This window comes from Falco peregrinus, chromosome 10, assembly GCF_023634155.1.
Source record: "Falco peregrinus isolate bFalPer1 chromosome 10, bFalPer1.pri, whole genome shotgun sequence".
NCBI classification, from domain to species: domain Eukaryota; kingdom Metazoa; phylum Chordata; class Aves; order Falconiformes; family Falconidae; genus Falco; species Falco peregrinus.
In genome coordinates this window covers 944681-966306 of record NC_073730.1, presented here as the reverse complement: position 1 = coordinate 966306, position 21626 = coordinate 944681, and the positions used below count along the sequence as shown (strand labels likewise).

At 40.2% G+C, this 21626-nt stretch overlaps 1 protein-coding gene across 13 annotated transcripts in view; it reads left to right on the top strand.

Moving 5' to 3' along the window:
- The window catches only part of PTPRC (protein tyrosine phosphatase receptor type C), a 69260-nt gene that overhangs the window by 17802 nt on the left and 29832 nt on the right, over window positions 1-21626 (top strand). For 4 of the 13 annotated variants that reach the window (XM_013302898.3, XM_013302897.3, XM_013302894.3 and 1 more), the window contains 2 exons: window positions 20078-20173; window positions 21284-21379. The exons of 3 other annotated variants lie outside the window; for them this stretch is intronic. In XM_013302898.3, the coding sequence (XP_013158352.2) occupies window positions 20078-20173; window positions 21284-21379 (192 nt within the window). The remainder of the gene's footprint in view (window positions 1-20077; window positions 20174-21283; window positions 21380-21626) is intronic. 6 more of the 13 variants (XM_055814979.1, XM_027793350.2, XM_055814977.1 and 3 more) reach the window with 2 other exon arrangements.

The following is a 21626-nucleotide window of genomic DNA, read 5'->3' as shown; positions in this document are numbered from 1 at the left end:
GTGGTACTGAGGAGGCAAACGCAAATTAAAATTAACATGATCAGGACTACAGCGACAGGTCTTGCTGAGATGGATTTCTATAAAAGTTACCATCTACTCTCCTTGTAAAAGAATTCTAAACCCCAAATCAAAACAGTTCAGCTGTGCTGGTGATGCAGACTCCTAATCTATGTCTTAGGTCTGAGTGACATGTCTGAGTCTTGTTTCAGTGTGCACATATAATAGTGTTTTCACTGGAGGTGGAAGGTGTTGCAGAGTGCGTGTGGTTGCAGTGTTGGTGTAGTCATAGAGACAGATGAGAAGTCTCACTACAGGAAATGTGATCATTAGGGAAATGATCTGTCACAGAATTCATTGTAATGTCACATTTCAGAGCAAAAAGTGCTTCAAAGCTTTTAGCTCAAAACCAAACTCAAAACCAAATCCCTATGGTTTCTTATACCGAGACAGGAGATTTCACTCATAATGAAGAATGCTGGGAATGACTGACAGTGTGTGATGCTGAGTATTTGAAGTGTTAGGTGTTGGTTTCTTGTCTGCAGATTCCATCTAGAAGCTTCACAGTGCAGTTACTGGAGAAGAAACCAGTTTGATTGCAAATAGATCCTAGCTTGGTCTCTCTGCTCATTATTTTTATGGTTACACTTGGTTTTCATAAGCCTGCTGTTGTTATAACATCTGAAACGGTTCCTGAATTTCAGTTCTTTGATGATTCTTTGCTAAAAATAATTAGGTTTAATATTATTTAAGTGTCCAGTGTGTACAATGTTACTGGTGCATGTTTTTAATATTGCTTTTGTTGCATTAATTAACATAATGATCAAATTGGCAAGCACGAGCCAAACTCATGCCTTCTTCATAGGTGAAGCCTTGCTACAAGGAAAACGGAGGAAGTAAAAAAGATTCCTTAGAGTTTCTGAACTCAGACAGGAGTTGTGTGCATGCTACAGAAAGAAATTGGGGTTTAAACATCATGCAATACAGATTCTCCAGATTTGGGGGGATCCAAAGGATTCTCTGGAGATGTAAGCATTGCTCATCTGCAAAACCCATCTCCTTGCTGTGTTCTTGGCTTACAAGGCCAGAGACATTTCAAGGACACATCCAAGACCATTGCACCAGCTTTGTACTGTCAGCAGACTAATAATTAATCAGAATGAACTTTATATATATATATACATGTGTGTATATATATATTTCTTTATATATATATGTACATACACACACATTTAATCCAGGGTAGGAACCATTATTTTCAGTGGCACTTCTGATCTGTCTATCAGGGCAACTTTATTGAAATAACTGATTTTTGGTGTTCTCTGATTTTCATACTTCTGTGAAGCAGACAGAAAGAATTATTTGTTGGGGGTTTTTTATTTAAATTAAAGAAACTGTTTGTATTGATAAGAATCTTTCCCAAAAGCTTAATAACTCAAGCTATGAAATAAAAAAAAAATCCTTAAATTTATAAGTTAGATAAATATGATGTGGTATGTCCAAGTGTAAACATCTTTGACTGGATCTGTTCTGCAGGTAGTAGCATGCTCTAAGCTGCCCCTTGCAGCCTTGGCCATCTGCCTGGGCAGGGGGACATCCTGGCACATGTTGCTGCTCCCTTCCCTCCTGGAGGTTCAGGCTTCCTTCCTGTAGAGCGTGGCAGATGGAGGTGCCTCCCCTTTGGTGTCTGGTATGCTTGATCTGGACCTGTAATCTTGGAAGCATTTTCAGGTTTATTGGTAAAGACGTAGTCATACATTTCTATTGATGCATTAAGGATGAAACCAGGCCACTTGGATGCCTCTTACCATACTGTATCCAAACCTGTTAGGTAATGTATAGTTTTGCCAGTGATAGCATTGCTCTTACTGCAGTGAGTCACCACCTTTTGTCTAATACAGACTTAGTTTATTGACACATTGTGACTGACACTTTTTTACAAGAATATATTCTACTTCAAGAAAAGCACAGGTAACAATATGCAGATGCAGTAATTTGGTTTTACCTCTGTCAATTTTAAATTTGGTCTGAAAAAATCCCTCTCCATTTCATTCACAGTGCTTTGGAAGCGCCCAGTAATCAAGTTTGTATTCTTTGTGAGGACAAGGAATGCATTCATAAAGTCTCACTGAAAATACCACTAAGTTAGACTGAAAAACAGGCATCCAAAGGAACAAGGTTAATTCACTCAGTTGTATCAAGCTCCCAGTATACCTAACCAGAGGACTCCTTGCACATTTTAAGACCTTGGTAGAGATCTACCATGAAAAGCTCCTGTCTTATAACTAGGTATTTGGAGTTAGTCTTATAAAAAACAAATCGATGCACACTTCCTATTAGAAAGTAAGAGATGTGAGGATGTTACATAGATGTAATGTCTTGCAAGTAAATATACTGTCTTCTAGGTATAATTTAAACAGAGTAAAAGTTGCATCTCCTCTGAAACGCTCAGTGCTATTTCTGCAGAATATGAGCACTAGTGTTCTCTGGGACAAGTGTTGTTAGGAAGTTAGCTCTAGGAGAAAGCATTTTGGAATGAACTGAAAGAAAATCTAAAAATAAATAAGTTGAAAACCTAGAACCTGTAAGGAAATTATGTTAAACTATGCAAGTGTGTGCCTGAGCCCAAATGGAGAGGGAAGCAGTAAAGCCAGAGGAAAAAAACATAGCTGGGTTATGAGTGTTTGTTTAGGTACTAGAGGTGTTCTGAAGCTGGAAATCCATCTGAAGTGATGCTAACTAGAGATAATATCAACTGCCATAGGTGAAATGCAAAGTAATTATTACCAAAATTAAGAGGAAATTAATTCAGGAATTAAACCCATAATAAATAAACAAATTAGTCCAATGAATGAGAAAACCTGTAAATAGCTTGGTGGGTCTGCTAGATTGTTTAATAGGTGCAATCACACAGAAGGCTAAAGCTGCCTTTTTACAAGGTTCTCATGCAGTTGTCTCTGGAGAGATTCCTGTTCACTGCTTGAAAGTATAAGGCAGTGTTAGAAACTAGGGTTGGCTTCAGTCTGTCAGCAGTGAGAAAGGGGCACAGCAGTGTAACAACACAGGACGTTTTCTTCTGTGAGCAGTGGGGAAGAGAACAGGACCTGTTGACTTTTTTTTTTTTTTTTTTTCTTATGCTGGGTTTTCTTTTAGGAAAGAACTCTGCATAAAGCTTGTGAATGTTATCTTTAGGAAGTAAGGTTCAGAGCTGAATGATGTGGGATTCATCCAAAATTTGTTGAAGGACTTAGGAATATGAATTTACAATAAAAATACAAAACAACTTCCTAAGCATCAGTTGGTATGGTTGAGGTAGTCAGTATACTACAGTAATCTTATTTTTAAGGGTGGATTTTTGGACTTCGGATAAATGAAACTTCAGTAATTAAAGAATACTTGAAATAGCAATAGCAGAACTATATAAAAGGAAAAAGTACATTGGACATTTATACTGGGCATCTCAGTTCATCCTAATCTGGGACAGTCACCCAATTTTCTGTGTACAGCGTAATGCTCATGGAAGGTAAACTACAAACAGGCTTATTTCATAGGTAGTAACTGTCTCATACTGTGATGTACCAGGAGGCTGTGTCATTGTAGAGGCTGCTTGTGGGGTGCTTTGTAGCTAAAGAAGCATTCTAAAGATGAAAGATGTGTCATTAGGGCAACTACACTTTCTGGTAGTTTAGTTTTGCAAAGTTCTGTGTTTTTAAATGATGTAGGCTGAAGTGTTAATATATTTATACCTTGCTACTATTCACCTTTACCTCAGTGAGGCAGTTTACTCATTTATGGCTGGGCAGGTAGCCTTGCTGTAGGAATGGGAAGGTGCTTGCTTACAAGCAATCCAAGAGCTGGTTTGCTAAGTACAGACCAGTGCTCTGCAAAATGGAGATAAAATTAAGGCACTTACATCCTGTGAGACCATGTAGTTCTTGCAGGCTGCCATTTACCAGGAAACTGAAAGAAGTCCATTAGTTCCAAACACTGTTAAAACACCAAAATGCTTGAAAAGTTATGCTTGACTTCCCTTTGTACAGTTGAAATCTGTATCTGAGCTAGATCTCCTGCTGATGCAACTCAGTCTCTTCCTGGTGGTGTCTGAGGAGGAGCAAAAACGAGCTCTGGCTACTTGTCTGCCATATTAGTTTTGCAGGTGAGCATGACTACATTCCCATAATTTGTATCTAATGAAACTCTTCTTGTACACCTATAATCATTATTTGCTGTTAGTTCCTGTGTCTGTTCTTATTCTTGTTCAAAAATGTTAAATACACAGCCTTAAATTATTAAACAATTTCAACTGTTTTCTATTTTTAGATTACATATATAATTTCAGATGAAGTTATAGACCAGGTGAAAATGGAAATTTTCTTTTTATTTTCGTGTTTTGCAGGAATAATTGTAGGAATCTAAATTTTTATTTATCTTTAGCAATAAACTATTAAACAGGGCTGACCCTGTCTATTTTGGAAATTCCTCTGAAATGATTAGGTTATCATCTGAAAAGAAACATAAATTTTCATTAAGCTAGTTTACCTGAAGTCAAACAGTATTTCTCCAGTGAAATCTGGTCAAGACTAGGAAGATAAACATAGTGCCATGGTCACACGTCAGACTTGCTGGACAAGCAGATCTAAATTCCTCTCTCTGTGGAAGGCTGAACCAATCTTTTTGAGCTTGTCACCTCTGAATCTCAGAATTTCTGATCAAGTTGGCATAGACATAGCAAACTGTCAAGACATACCAAAACAGGCAACCTAGATGGCAATTCTGAAGCAACTGCAAGTTCATGGTGAAACTCTAATGTAAGACCGGGTCAGTGTTCAGGCTACAAAGACCGGACACATATTTTAGGTGGAGAGTTTCCATAAGGAGGTGCATGATGAACAGATAATGAACAGAGCCAGGCAGAAAGGGATCAAAAGGGATCAGCCCCTTGACCAGGGGACCATTGCAGTTTAGAGGTTGGCTGCTGAAACTGCTTCAGAGAAGGCAGAGAATCAGCAACTTCCAATAATTCTAGGTGGTCGGGGTCGGGGAAAAGGCAAAAAAAAAAGAAAAAAAAAGGCAAAAAGTGGCCCATCATATATGGTTTTTGCAACGTTAGGCTTCCCAGCAGAGAGTAGCGTTGTCTGGTGCATGTGCAGAAAGCAGTGGGGCCCTGCCAGACCTGCAGCTGGTCCCAGCACCCTCTCTTAACCCATTAGTGTACCAGCACAGCATCATATGCTGCTGTTAAGTGTCAGCATTATTGCAGAGCCTGGGAGGGAACACATGAAGATGTTTTGTTGAACAAAGTTACTAATAAAGGCCAAATACATTTAACAACAGTTTTGTTGCTTTTAAGTTTTCAAATAGTTGTTCTGCCCCTTCCTAGGGGGATGGTGGATTGCAGTGGGTTTTATTTACTTTATGTGATATCTGCATATCTCTGCCAAACAAGCATATGAAGAGTAAGTGACACTTGAAGCTGGATGACGGGTAAACATCAACATTGACCTCTCAGTTTTGTCCCCTAAGGTCCAAAGGCAGAAACTTAACAAGACAATGGGAACCCTCCCATGGTTAAGCCACTCAAATCTAAACTGAAGTTGATTTATACTGAAATGGGAGTTTGACCATGTGGCTGATTAACTGTAATGACTCATAGCCAAAAAGGATGTGACTACAGGGTTCAGCAAAGCAAGACAGAGAGGCCCCTGAACAAGCAGTAACGCAACTAGCTGCAGAAGCAGGATTTTTACAACCACATTTGGTAGTGTAGTGCCAAAGCTTGATGAGGTAAAAGATTACTTTCATTGGCAAGTTCCAATAACTTAAAACTGAAAGACAAAACATGCTTGGCGATTAAACCAGTTTAGCATTGTGTGCCTTTGCACAAGTAGTGCTCTCCTGGATGGAGAGCAAATGCTCTGGCAAGAGGCCCGCAGTCCTCATGGAATGTAGACCCTTGTCCACAGGGAGAAATCCATGGTCAAATAGATTCTAATTGCTCAAGTTGGAGAAGTTCCCCATGATACCAAGAGCAGTGGGATCCAACTCAGCCATAAGCCAGCCACCTCTGCAGGGCCAGCCTCTGCTACAGCCAGTTTCCAAATCACCCATGATGTGAGGCTGAGCAGGAGGGATGTCGGCTCAGTGTGGGAGATGCTGGGGGCCTCAGTGCTGTTTCTTGTATTCTTTGGAGAATGCTTTTGTAAAAATTCCACTTCCATTCATCAGAAAACCATATTCCATTGGGGCAGCTATCTGCCTCAAACATCTGTCAAAATGAATTGACAGCCTTTAATTCAACTGTCTATAAAGGACACCTGTTGTGGTCCTAGAGGATTGGCTACTCATCCCCTAAGGGAAACACATTATGTCCTGGATAGGGAGTTCCATTCCCTGATCACTGTGTTCCTTATTTTCTTGGGAGTTTACTAATTTTCATAAAGGTTTTCTTTGGCTCTGCCAATCTAAAGAAGGCTGGTGGTTTTCTGCCTTATCTTTCACTACACTATTTCAGATTGCTTTACACGGTCATCGCTGCAGATGCTGTTGGTCTGTCCTAATTTCTTTGGGTCTTGGTTATGTAAATGTAAGTAAAGAACATGGGTTTTTTTCCAAAAGGAAAGAAACACATCACATTGTGTTTACAATGCACGATCGATTATGGGCAGAGCATCATGCATTCTTGACCATGAAATTCCCTACAGAACAATCTTGTGCAGCACAGTGGGAATCCAGAAGCTAGTATATTACGTTTTAATAGATTTTTCAAAGTTTCTGGATGTGAGGGTGATCTTGAATATCCTAACTAAAATGCTGCAGCCTGTTTGAGTCTTCAAGTATAGTGGTCTCAATTGCCTTGCTAATGCTGGGCACTGTTATAAATTGTCTTTCATAATTTTAATATGAATGAAATTGCCTTGAAATGTTCAGTTTGCCATATGAAGTGTTCTAAAAACAGACATACTGACACAGAGTTTGGCTGTGGGTACGGTAGACTATGCAGGGTTTTGATCGTAGTTTATCCAGGTACTCCAAAGAGCATAGACAGTGCAGAGCAGCCCATGGAAAGCCAGGTCATTCCAGACTGGAGCTGAACTACACGTACCAAGTGACAGGCACAGAAAAAGCTCACGTGCCTTCCCGAGCCAGCACAGCTGAATGCTAAATTAAGCACTGTCAGTGCCCACTTCCTAGTTGTGCTTGTGGCTGGGGTGATATTAGGGGTGTTACATGCTCACACTCTTGACTCTGTAGCAGTCCTGATTCAGAACATCATCTTAATTCAAACTATGAGCTTAATTCCTACTGAAGTCCATGATGAATTTGTGGGCAGAAGTGGTCTCTTGGACACTTAACAGAACTTTTTGGCCTTTTTCTTTCGTTCATATTATCAAATTTTTGCAACATATATATGAAACACTGTATAGGTGCTAAATAATATGTCCAAGTGTCTTAACCTGCACAACTGAAAATTTTCTGATGTATTCCCTTAGTTAAATTAACCAGGTCACATGGTCATAAATTCATCAGCATTTCAACCAAATGATGTTAAAGTGTAAACTTTGAAAGTATAAAGATTTGCATATACTGTGCCTTTCTGCTTCAGCTTTTCCATCAGTCCTCACAGAAAACATGACACATGCTGCTTCCAAAATGTTCCAGCTATGTTTATGTGTGTATACAAGCCTGAGACTTGTTTTACAGATCCGATCGGGTTTCTGACCTCCCACTTCCAAGTGGGAGCTGTTCTTGCTATTGTAATAAGACATGCAATGCTACTATATACTTCCTTTTATTATCAGACATGAGAAATGTTTACAGATCTGCTGAATTTCTTGGCCTGTGCATTGCTGTGCCTATATAAAGAGTGTAAAATTATTTGGAGCATGAAATTGGATGTTCTCTTAGCTTTGGCCTGAGGGCTTTCCCTGGGTCCCTATACTTTGAAAGGTGCATAAAATTATTTTCCTAAGTTCTTGTTTAGCATCTTTATCTAGTATCTTTGATTTTACTTTTCTTGTCCAGACTGCTTGATTAATAGTTTTAAAATTAAAATTATAATAAAAAATGAAAACCAGAAAATGTTTATGAAATGCTAATGAAAACTGCTTGCCACATACAAAAGATGCAAGCATAGGCTGTTTATGTTTCTTTTGCCTTGAATTATTTAAAACGATACTGAAATTAGTCTTCAAATCCTGAGGAACATGAACTTTAGATTTTCACAGTTTCTTTGCTGGAATATGGGGCACCACCAATCTCTGTGAGCAGAGTGGAGTCCTTCTATTCTGAGCCATTATTTTAATCTCATGAAACATTCAGCATGCACTGTCTTTTAGAAAAGAATGGGCAGCGCAGGATTTAAAAGCAAAATCAGATGAACTGTTTTCCCCTCTGTTTGTGGTTATCAGATAGATTGTTAGTTAAAAGTTGGGGCTCACATCTCATATTTATTGTAATGCAAGTAGCAAACAGAGAAAGAGGGAAAAAAGCACACATTTAAAATGTAGATAACTGCCCAGAGTTGGCCACCAAAATTGACGATCTGATTTTCAAAAAAAAAAAAAAAAAAGGGGGATTGAGAAATCACTTTCACTCAAAGTTTTTATTCAATTCAGGAGGAGCTGTGCATGCTCAGCTCCCTTCTGAAATCTCTTCATTGTTGCTTCTGGCATGACATGAAGTACAGGTCTGTTCTCAACAGAGCTGGCTCAGCTTCCCTGAAGGGGCAGATCCCAGGTTTTGCAATCCAGATTTTGAGATAGTGAGAGGCTTTTGCATGTGTGCGCGCAGCATTCTGGGGAGCTTGGGTTCTAGGAGTTTCTCTCTCTGCAGCCCTTAGACTGTTCCTGTTTATGCAATCAGGCGGATGTGAACATATATTTTTTTTAATAGCACTTTCAGATCCCTTTTGTGCAAACTTCGTAATTTTTATTGAATTTCTAATCGCAATATGCCAGTTTAGTAGGATAGTGCCATTATCTGCACTTTGCATGGGGTGTTGCAGAGGCACAGGGATGGAGGGTACGTCCGACCACTCACACAGCAGTAAAATGTGGAATCCCTGGATAGGACTTGGGGTCCCAACTTTCCTCATACTGGCTGAGTACAAGATGGATTTCAGGTTATATGTCAAATATAGGAAATTTTCATTAATTTAAATACTGGTAATTTCTGCTTTTCAATAAAAAAAATAATGATTCCATATTAGTTTAGATAACAAATAGATATAAATAATTCTTAACAGGCAGTTTTTCTATAATATATTGATATGCTTCACTGAATGGATTACTTTTCAAATTATTTTTGCATGAAAAGCGGTGGTAGAATCTGACCCTTATATGATGCTTCCTGCCAACATTTTGTGTGTATATTTGACTGTGTTTTAAATGCTACACTAAGAAGTATACAGCTGGTTTGGCTGTTGATCAGTAAATACTGTTTGTCACAATATTTTATGAACAACGAAAATGTTATTCTGTTAGCATATTTGATGAATGATATTCAATTCTCATCATTTCTGGCCTGAATGTCTTAGAGGGGAAAAAAACCAGAAGCCAGGATAGTAACCAAGTAAAATCACTCTCCCTTGAAAGACAGAGTTTGCTGGCCCTGGAGGGGGAAAGAGCTGCCCAGCAGGCAGGGTTGGTACGGAACTGTTCTCCACCGAGCCGGGTGCGTTTTTTCTCTCTGTACTCTCTATCCTTTCAAGAAACAGAAGCTAGATGTCTATCAGCCAGTGCTGGTTAGGATCTTCTCTTCAGGCTGGAAGAAATCTGGGTCATAGGAGATGACTGAGACTAGCAGGATAGTTTAGAGCATTGCTGCTCGGAGATGGGAGGCTGGGACTTTGGCTCATGCAGCACGGGGACTGCTGACGGCCCTGTTAAGCTCAGAGCAAGAAGTTGTAGAAATACTAATGACAGATTGCTGGAAAACGAAATTTTCTATCTTTATTCTGATTTGTGCCTTTCTGCTGGAGTTAAGGATTTTGCAGAGGCTGGGACCATGCAGGCAGAGTAACTGAGCACAGTAAAACCCGGTGCTGCACACTGGAGGTACAGAGCGCTGCTATGTGCCTTACTCTGCTGGAGTAAAGCAGCTAGTTTTTTTCAGGCCTGAACAGCACACTCATCAGAGAATTCAATTAAACAACTGCGTTGTTCTTGTGAGCAGATAAAGTCAGATCCTCACTGACTCCACTGTGCTCGTCTGAACCGTGGGATGTGTTCTCACCAAAGACAGAAGGTGACGCCTCCCCACCTCCAGCCTTGGGCTCTGTAACAGGGATGCTTTAGTAGCAGCAAACACCACTGCAGTCCTCAAAGCACCATTCCTGTGAGCCACTTGGCATCTCCTGCATGTGTGAGAAATTTTGTATTCAGGGCGCTACCTGAAATGTGTGATTTTTGCAGCAATACTGAATTAATGGGAGCTTTACCTTGGTGACGGGAAGAACTATCCTGTGGGAACAGTGCAGCTACCACCTGTGCATTTACCTGTGTCACTGAACCAGAGGTATTCTCTGACTGCAACCTTGGAAAGACGTGTGGGGCTGTGGGCTGTCCCCAGCTCCTACTGCCGAGGGTCTCGATAGCTAGGTGCTGTCAGACTGTCGGAGCAGCCCCCAGGAACACGCCCTTGCAGCACTGTTGGGTGCTGCTCTGGTGGACTGGTGCTCTGTGGTTCATCACACTCTGGTCTTGCTGGCATGGAGCTGTGTGCCACCACTGAGCCCTGCTTGCCCTGCTCTCAGCCCTTGGCCAAGGTGAAGCCATGGCACTCCTGTGGTACCTTTATATGTACTTCTCATTAAAAAAAACCTGCAATGCATAAAAAATCAAAGAATTGGTTTGTTAGGGACTAACCGTTTGTGATGACAAGTGGATCTGTGAATTTACATGGTACTAGATTGCTTATTTGTAGCATAGACATTTTCTAGGAATTTGTGAATGCCTGTCTCAAGTTTTGTGGGTGGTTTGGTTTTTTGTTTGTTTAATCTTAATATTCCTTTTGGAACACTGGAAATGTTCCTTTCCTTTTCTCCATATTGTCTGACTGAAACCTTTCCAGGCATAAGTTGTCTTCTACAGGCTGCATAGAACATCACACCAAGCAGTTATGGTTGGGATTGAGGAATACTGATTTTTTTTCTGCATTATAAATATAATTAAATTAAGAGGAAGCAGCTTCATTTTGAAAATCAGGCTTCCATCTCAAACTCTTTACTGGCTTAGAATACAACATGCATCTAAAGTTAAAAAAAATGAAAAAAATGAAAGAAAATGTTATGGTCTCTTTTCAGAGCCTATGCATTTTCTTTCCACTTTTGACTGTGCTTTGATTCCTATTTTTTTAGGAAAGCAAAGTATGTGCAAATCCAGGTCATGTCAGTTGGAGACGCAGAAGTTCAGAGCACCTGAATATCAACTATTTACCTCTGTCATCTGCACTCCTCCCTCAGCTCCCCCACACCAGTTAGCTGGTTTTGGTTGGGTCTTTAACATAGCAATGGATCAGAGAAAAATATTACTACAAAAAGGAAAAGCTCATAGACAGATGTAATTTCTTGAAAGAAATGTTTGTTTCTTTTAAAAAAATCACTGGGTGCATATTTTTGAAAATCACTGATTAGAGTCCCCACTGACATAATGCTCTCAGTAGGTACAGAGCTGTTGATCTAAGGACTTCATGCTAATAGATCTCTACCAAACAGAAGATATTTCAGATTTCAGCAGGCTTTATATTATCAGTGGCTATAATGCTGCTATTCATACAGTACTAGAATTTTTATGGTTTGATATTTGAGCTGATTAAAGATAGTTTAGAGAAGTATTTCCAAGCTGGTTTTGTTTGCAGAGCACAGGACCCATTTTCTATTGCTGAAAAAATTCTGTAAAAAATAGTGTGCCATCAAGAAGAGATCTGCAAAACCAGGTAATACTTTTATCTTGAAGGAACTCAGACGTAGATAGAGAAGCAAGTCAGATATTTAAGTAACGCATGGTCCAATGGTTGCCCCTACCCCACACCAATAGTCAGTCAGTTCTCAGCCCCAGCCTCCTTTTCTGGTCAAAACTCTTGAGAACTGAACTGCCTTCAGCTGTGCTCCATAGCTCCCCAGGAGTGACAGAGTGGGCAACTGCAAAAACACGAGGAATTGAGAGGACAATGTAATAGTTGTGTCTGCTTTCCTCCTTTTGCTTGCTGTAAACAGTATGGATTCAACAAATCCAGAACCAACCTGTCGGTATCGTTAAGCAGAGAAGTATGGTGTTAAGTGTTTCTTTCTGCTCATGGTAGATGTGGGAAAGGAAGATCAAGGAAGGTACAGCACGGCTAGAAAAGTCATAACTAAATTTAGGGACTGGCCCTTGATAACAGACAAGTTTAGCATGGTGTCAACGTGAGTCTGGCTCTTGACTTTAGACATGCACGAATGCTGAAAATATACAGAAAACAAAGCAAACAGGAGTTTTTCTTTTGCACATAGCACAAAATTGCCAAGCAAATACTGGCAGATCTTCCATTCCTCGTGTATAGGTATTTATCAAGGACTGTGGATAGTAGCCAGCATTTCACAGTTGAAGTCATTGTTACATCGGGGTTTGATACTCTCCCCTCTTGCAGACAATTCAAATGGTAACAAGTACTCCCTGCAAAGCAGCCTGGACACTATCCCAAAGATTGCCACCCCCCACTCTCACATTAATGAACCTGTACAACTAAAAATAATTACAAATGCAAATTTGGTGAAGAGGAATTTAATAGGGAAATTTCATGACTGCACTAGAGAAGTTGTGGTTTAGCACTGAGATAGGTCTGATTGCTTGAGCATGTGGGTGCTATGGTAACTCAGTTTCACCATTTGGAAGCACTTAAGCTCTAAACCACAGTATGCTGCACCCTCTTCCTTTTGAGTAGGGTTCTGTAGAAGAAAAACAGAAGTAAACAGCATGAGAGAAACCACAGAGCAGCAAAGGTGTCGTTAGCTGCAGTTGTACAAGTGGGTTACTGCAGTTAAAGTCCTATGAAGACTGAGGATGTCATTTCAAGTGCAGTGCAATTGGTTGAAATGCCTTCCTTCTGCCTGCTACATACACTGTAGTCCTGGATATTTATTTTAAGTTTGCTAGAACCGTCTATGTGGCAAAAAGTATTTGAATTGCTGCTTTCAGTTTTTGTTCTACTTTGGGTTTATGGTTGTAAGAAATTCCAGATATCATTGGTAACAAATGTTGTTTCTATTACATTAATATTTCTTGAGGGAAATTTCTGTTTCTCTCTGTGGTTCTTTTTTTTCTGGAAAAATTAAACTCAAATTTATTTTGTGTAATCAGAAAATTCTTTTTTTTTTTAAATGGTCAGAAATATTTGATTTCATTTTAGATCAGTTGAGGAAAAAGTATTATTTCAGTATTTTTATTGTGCTTTTCTTCTTGTCCTTTCCTTAGAATAGGCTCTGTATGTTAGCAGAAGCTATCTTGGTATTAATTTTGTTTTAAATAATGACTGTTGACAAACTTTGATGTTTGTGCTTCCTTCTGTTTCCTGAGCCTGCAACATTGTATTCCTCCTTGTATCTGCCAGCTATAAGTTCTTCTTAATTCCATCTCTTTCTTCTGACTGCTGCCCTTGTACTTGATTGCTGGTTAATTTGAATTTTTCACCTTCTCCAATACTGTCAATGCAGCTTAATGCTTATACTTGACTCTGAAATTAAGAAGGAGAGAGACAACTCACATCCTGGAAGCTGGACAGCAAGGAGAGGGTCATAGATGTTAGGAACCATGAGCAAGCATTAATTTCAAAGGTTAATTTTCATTAAAAGAATAATAGCACCTCCTATTATATTTAGCTGCAGTGCAGGCCTGCACTTATTCCTGGGGTGCAGTTTGCTGGAAGCCTGCGCCTTCCACAGCGGAGTGCAGGTCTGAGCACTGGAGATGTCTCAGGAATAAAAAAGCCTTTGGCTCCCCAGGTGTATACTTTAACTAAAGATTAAAGGTGGTGGGACAGAGTGACAGGCTCAGGCTCTTACACAACGATCGCAGTGCGTTAAGGAGCCACTATGGGAGCCAATCATTAATTAACTTGTGTAAAAAGAAATCTTTTGAGAAATTCAAGTGGAAACTGTTCTAATTATCACTTTGGAGAGTCAGAATGGATGTTACATCCTGATTCAAAAGGAAACAATGGGCATTTCTCAATCAAAAAGTTTTAGGATTTCTGTTACATTAAAATTTACAGTTTCAACTTGTAATCCCTAATTTCCAGTGAAAATAAATATTCTAAATATTGCCTGTGGGAATAGATATTTTAATATTTACTTACGTTTGATTGTCAGCTACCGTAAATGTATAGCATGCCTATGATTACTGTAAGGCTGTGAAGATTTTGCCAATTAGGTTATGAATTACTTTGAAGTGATTTTGTAGCTGCATCTTCAATGACCATAAGCGTAGGGGTTTTTTTTTAGGACCCTCTGAAATGTCCCAGCTACCAGAGAAGTTTCTACATGTTAAACTCAAAGAGTTGACTCAAAACATGCAAAATTTCATATATTTTTAATGTGAATTTATATGGCATTATTTTAATCAATTAAAGAAACCCAACCGTTTGTACAGAAACTGGGAACAGTTTTTTGTTGTTTTTTTTTTTTTTCTTCCCCAGAGCTAGTGATAAAGAATAAAGTGTAATTCTGCAGTCTGTGGTTATGAAAGCACTTCAGCACACATGATCCTACCTATAAAATTTGAGGGGTCCTCTGTGGTATAGAATTACCGAGACGTTTAAGTGTTTGCTAGCCTATTCATAGATCTGCCCAGAATTATTTATAAAGTAGCAATGGATGCCTTTATTTCGTGTTTGCAGCAAAAAGAAGCAGTAACATCTCTGGCCCTGATGCTCATTTACTTTAAGGTCCCTTTAGCTGGTTCTGGCAGCACAAGAGAGCCTTAAAGTAGGTGTGAATTACATCCTATCCCACTTGAAGTTTAAAAATAAATCAAAGAAGGGCGGCTGGCAGCGTTTTGTAAGGCTCCTTGCCTTACTCACCCTTCACCTCCCACCAGGAACTGTTCTTTTTTTTTGCAATTTAGTATTGGCTTGCGGTGGAGCTGACTAATGTCTGTGCTGTTTGCTTGAAGACCCCCTCAAAGAGTTTTACTCCATCTGAGCAAGCAGACCACATCCTGTTGCTTTTGGTGCAGAGGTGAAGAGCCCTTACCTCGCTGAAGCAGTGCTGTTCAGCTGTAAAAAGAGGGAAGACAGAATCTGGACCTACACTAGCTGCTTTGTGTAATGTGGGGGTTGCTGGGGTCTGTCCAATATGCTGAAGGATGGAGAGATCCTGGGAAAAGAGCAGCAGCTCTGGAGAATCACTAAGCATTTTTCCTGGCAGAAACCCCTGTCTGCCAATGGTTTTGCAGACACGAGGCTGAGAGGAAGGATCGCTTCCTCTGCTCCCTCCCCAGGCCTGGCAAAGACACACAGAGTGCAGCTGGATGTTCAGAGCCAGCTGGTATGGCATCACCCTAGATAAAACACCAAATGCACTATTAGCAGAAAGACATCCTCCTTTCCAGGCTTCTCTATGCTGCGTGCATCAAGGAATGCAACGCTGCAGCGCTCCTGTGCTCAGCGGGGACAGCCTGAGCTGCTGGCGTGCAAATGCCAGCCCTGGCCCAGCTCCGCAGGAAATACAAAACTGGGTCTATTTTACCCACTGTGCAACTTCAACAGCACAACTGAGCTAAAAGGCACATTTCTTGTCATCAGCTAATGTATTTTTTCCTGTATAAACATGATAGTGCTTTTAGGCTCTTAAGGCAGATTCAACAGTATGGATAAGCTGGAGCTCCCTTTAGTAACACGTGCACAGGAACCGTGTGCTGGTACCTCCTTCTGCTCAAGAAGATCAGGCTCTGGACTTCTTTGAGACACGGTATTCTAGTTCTGAGTTGCCTTCTGTTGAGTCATTTGGTCCTGCCAAGAGGAAAACTTTTCCACTTTATTCTGTCTTTCCCGAAGGACAGCAGTGAGCTGTAACTTCTTACACAGGTGCAAGCACAGCTCACTGCAGTGAGCGCCATCACTACTGCATCGGCGACAGAGCAGCTCCCGTACCTCCAATGTGACCCATACAGCCTGCTGCTCTCAGGCTTTGAAGCGTTTGGCTCTTCTGTGACCTGGTTTCTTTCACAGTTTTTGTGTTTGCTGTTCTTGATGAACATTGAAAGGGTTCTTCAAAATACGGTAGTCCTATGTTTCACTCCCAGGGCCTGAGTGTCTTTGAGCTTTCAGGAGCTCACCCATTTCAAGTGTATTACGTCGACAGCCTGTCATTCCCTCTCAAACCTTTTTTCCAGGCAGCAGCTGCACTGTCTGCCAGCTGGTAGCCAGAGAGCAAAGGGAACAGCAGTGATTAGCCGGGCTCCTGCCTGCCCATGGGGTGTGCTGGCTGGACCTTTTTGTAGGGCACCCAACTAAGGCCGGATCTGCTCAAACGTTACTGATGGGTTGCAAATCTTTTGGGTAAGTCAGCAGGAACCAACTGGTGGCAAAATCAAGAGAAGGGAAAGGGAAGCTTAGAAAAGTTCCTTCAGTAGTAGAAACTTTTTGTATACTTCAATCCTTCTGCTTGGGCTATCTGAGCCTATCATACCCATACTATCTTAAAAATGTCTTATCACTGGATGTAATTTAAGATTTGAGAAAAGGTTTGGGATAGTTCCTGTTTAAACCCAGAGCAACTTGCTTAGTTTTGTAATCATCAGGCTTTCATACTGCATGGCATGTTTTCTGGGGGCTGGACATCCCTATTAAATGTTAATGATACTAGATTTCAGCTCTCAAAATTCCAGAGTTATCTTTTAGAGTATAAACATGAGCAGTGAGCAGACAGTTTTGACTTTGAGGTTAACTTTGGTAACCCGAGATTAGCCGAGACATAATTGTTACCTGTGGGATGTATTGGGAAAAGTAAATTAAGTGCACCAATATGCCTATTAATATTGGAGTAACACAGTCTGGTGTGTTGGGATCCTCTGTTCCCCTTCCATTTATATGGGGCAATGTATCTGCTTTGCTGTTTGGGAGGGGTTTGTAGTGTTCTAGTGCCACCTATTGAATTCTTCTCAACTGCATCCTATTCCATTGCTGTAATAAATCATAAAATAAAATAGAATCATAGAAGAGCAGGAGACCTCTAAAATGCTTAGAAGGACATAAAACTGCCATGAAATTCTGTAAAAACTCCAGTACTTATTTGGAGGGAAAAAAGGGCAAGCCTGGGAAAAAACCTCCTGTTTTAAGAAGTGATCTACTCTTGACGCTGGTCTGAGTAGGGCAGTTGGACTAGACGATCTCTTGAGGTCACTTCCAACCTCGAGTTCTATGATTGTGTGTAACATTTAGCATCTGTCACCGTGAGTGAGCTAATAAACTTCATGCTGTATTTAAGCTAGTAGCATTATTCCTAACTTTGCAAGAAAGAAGATGGGGAAAAGGACTTTCACAGGAATCTTAAGGGAATGAGTGAGGCAACGAGAAATTCAACACTGTGACAGTCTTATGAACCCTCTTTTGCTTGTATCTTCCTTCATTTGGAAGAGGGAATCTTGAAGTATATATTTTTGTCTTCATCATGTTTGAATTAGAGATCAGTAAATAGCTTGAAAAGTATTTCTAAATGTTTCATTAATCTCTGATCAGAGTTTCATTTAGGACTTTCTCTGCAATTCCTTTTATTCTTCTCTTGGAAACAGTTGTTTAAGTGAAGGATGATCTGTATAGATGCTCACAGAAAGTTAATTTTTGACTTAAGGTATGTTTAATGAGCTGAACCAAAGTAAGATTTGGGAAGGAGGGGGAATAATTGATTCTTCAGTTCATAAGCCAGTTGAAGAAAGAAAAATCATGTCATGGAACTTAGAGTGACCAGCTTTCAAACACTGAGTTTAAAAAAACATGAAGATGCATGTAAAGTTGATTGCTCGTGGCAAATATGAATGAATATACATGTTAGATTTTACAAGGTTCCTTGGCAGTCTAATGTATACAGTTAGATTAGACAATTGCTGTCAATAAATGTTCCAGTCCTTACTGTTAATTGCAGATGCTGGAGATACATCAATAATTCAAAAAATTGTCTGCATTTTTCTTCTTGTCTGTAACATCTCTCAGGTTGGGAAGCTTCATCTGCCAATTCTGTAGCTCTAGAAAAGTAAATGTGGTTCTGTGTTTCAGGATATATAGACTAGAGCTGTTAACATTGTGGCTTCTAAGCCATTTATTCAGTTATTAAGTTATTCAGACTGTTGTCAGTCTACTACATTTTTTACAGATTATATTTTTACAATTAAGAACAGTTTTATTTTGACAGTTTCATATGATTTCAGAAAAACTATAGGCAGGCCCTTATCCTCACCTCATGGACCAGATTTTAGGCAACATCTCTCCCTACTTCTATAATGAATGAAGTAGGTAGCTCTGCATTACTAATTTTAGCTGAACTTCATTTTAGTTTCATTGATACTTTTTCTTTAAAATACCAGACTATTGGCTTTTTCCAAATTTTAATTTGTAGAAAGAGATCTTGAATAATGTACAGTCCACAACAAATTCAACTGTTCACTATAAAAGTATTTACAAGATTTTAGTTTTTGTTTACATTCATTTTTATATTATGGCTTATACACATTTCATGACACTTCTGAGCATAAAGAAATTGCTCACTCTCCACAGGTGACTGTCATCACTGGTTGTGTTTTATTAATGGTTATTGTTGGTCGTCTGAACTGTCTGTACGGGGTGCAGAATCCATGGTGGCTATTGAGCAGCCAACATGTGCTGCTGCTTGTTGGGTCGATAAGGAGAAAATCCTGGAGTCCCAGGAGATCTGCCCGTGTTGAGCTTCTGTGTCAGAGGTGAGATATGTGGGTTTGATGCTGGTACATGAACAGGGCAATAGAACACGTATCCTTCATAAGTATTGCAGTTTTTCACATAAACCTGGATTTTTGCTTTAAAGTTTGAAGGAGTTTATTTTCAAAAGTGTAGAGCTACAACAGTTGTGAAGTACCACATAGGGAAGATGAAATAACAGAGAAATTATAAACAGTAAAGCAGTATCTGAAAAACACAAATGGCAAAAAAAACCCAACAAAACAAAACAACCCCAAAATTCAGGAAAGTAGTAGAAAAAGGGAGAGAAAGGAAGACCCAGATGGGCAGATGACAGTTTGTGGACAGTCACAGCAAGGAATTCCTGACCAAGTGGGTTTGTTCCTTGCTGAAAGCATATCGGCCTGTTAGAGAGAGATGTCTTGAGGGAATACGCATACTTTCGGGATGATTTCAGGATTCTCATGTCAGAATGGAAGCTTCTAATCCTCAAAATGAGTAAAGAATATAGCGATGAGGACAAACTTATGGTTCCAGCCATTGCCATCTATTTTTTGTCTCTAGCAACAGAAATTTTACATTACATAAACACAAAATGTTTTGGGTCAGGATTTCAAAGCAGAGTGTAAAAGTGAGGCTTGTTTTATAGTTGTGAAAAGTTCCTGGCTCCCAGCTCAAGTCAAGAGTTATTTTATAACCTGAAGATAAGAGTTATTTGGAGAGATTCTTAAACATCAGCAGGATGGTCCAGGAAGGGTGCTGCCATTTATAAATTAATATTAGAGAAAGTAAACGACTTTCAGGAACGCTGAGGCTTGGCTTTGCAGCCCTTGTGTAGCGAGAATTATAGACAGGATTTTTCGTGACAACAGAATTAGTGGTGATGTCTCTTCTTAGCAATAAAATTGGTCTTCGTTCAGGAAAACGTCACCTTCTATTTGTTGATACTACTTCTATACACTGCTCTGTGATGATGCAAAATAATTTGAGGGTTTTAGCTTTTGGTATTGCAAAATATATTGATAAACATGAAAAATTTTAAGTATCCCCCAGTCAAATATGTTCTGAAAAGCATGGCTCGCAGAAAGCCATACAAACCATTTCCCTTTGTCTACTCTAGATGAACTTCTCACCTTCATGCATTGCTCACTGATGATATCTTTTCCCTACTGTGCAGGAGGAGATGAAAATCTGGCAACTGCCAGCTCTCCCTCCCCTGTGTCACTTTCACCTGCACGCTCCACATCACTCTCACCTCCAGGCACTGCTGAAGGTAATGGTGAATTCAGGACCACCATATTGCTTCTTTTCTGTTTTAGCTGAACTGGCATCTACTTCTATCATACATTGGTTAACCACATCACTCTTAAAGCCATCTGGTGATGTGTGTTGACTGAGGTTAATTATATTCTAACAACATTTGTTAATGGGATGAGGACATATTTAGGTTTTTATTTTAATTAAATCAAAGGTGTGGATTTAAAACATGTTTTTCGAAGAAAGCAATCAGAATTCAAGCTATAACAGGCTGCTGTTTTGAGTTCATGTTTTCCTTATGGACACCCCTTCCTCCTGAGCTCTTAGATGAGAGTTTGATGCTGAGCTGTCACAGTGGCACTTTCCTGCAATTCATGCAGAGCTCCTCAGGCACCATAGCAGGATCTGATGACTGTGGGAAGAGGGATGTTCCTGGGTCAACAACATGAAACAAAATCACCTCAATCCGTCTGGGCTTTTTGCAAGTTGCACACCAATTCGCCTCTTTCAGCTGTGTTTTCAAATACCTGAAGTCAGTGCATCTCTGACACCTTGCTAAAGGATGATCAAATCTCTTTGCCACAAAGGCATCCCAATCAAATCAGTGGGAATTTGGAATTAGTGGTCTTGCAGACCTAACTGCAAGCCAGGCTCTTGCAATAAAGCCAAGTGTATGTGTTGCACAGCCTGGGTAGGAATCGGAGAGCAACGTGAATGTGTTCTTTTTTGCCAGAGGCAGAAACAATTCAACATTATCAAAGAATCATCATAGAATGGTTTGTGGGTTGGAAGGGACCTTAAAGATCATCTAGTTCCAACTCCCCTGCCATGAGCAGGGACACCTTCCACCAGACCAGGTTGCTCAAAGCCCCATCCAGCCTGGCCCTGAACACTTGCGGGGATGGGGCATCTACAGCTTCTCTGGGCAACTTGTTCCAGTGTCTCACCACCCTCACAGTAAAGAATTTCTTCCTAATATTTTATATAAATCTACCCTCTTTTAGTTGAAAACCATTACCGCTTGTTCTATTGCTAAAAAATTCAGAGCAGCTGTTAGCCTTTCTGTTTGCAACGAGTTTCTCACTTTCATGCATTGCTCACCTGGTATTTTTTCCTCACTGTGCAGCAGGAGATGAAAATCTGGCAAACACCAGCTCTCCCTCCCTTATGTCACCTCCACCTGCACACTCCACATCACTCTCACCTGCAGGCACCGCTGAAGGTAACAGTGAATTCAGGACCACAGCGTTGCTACTCATCTGTTTCAGTGAACTGGCAGCACCACAGCCCTCCTGGTGCTGTCTCCACCCCTCAGGCTGCACAGCATAGACTCCTGGCTCAAGGAAAAATTATTTTTAATGTGGACACTATCAGTCCACATATCATGTATGGCTTTATATTTTGGGGGTCTGGTTGTTGCTACATGCCACTAAATATGACTTCAGAATGTATAATTCCCCGGGGAAAGC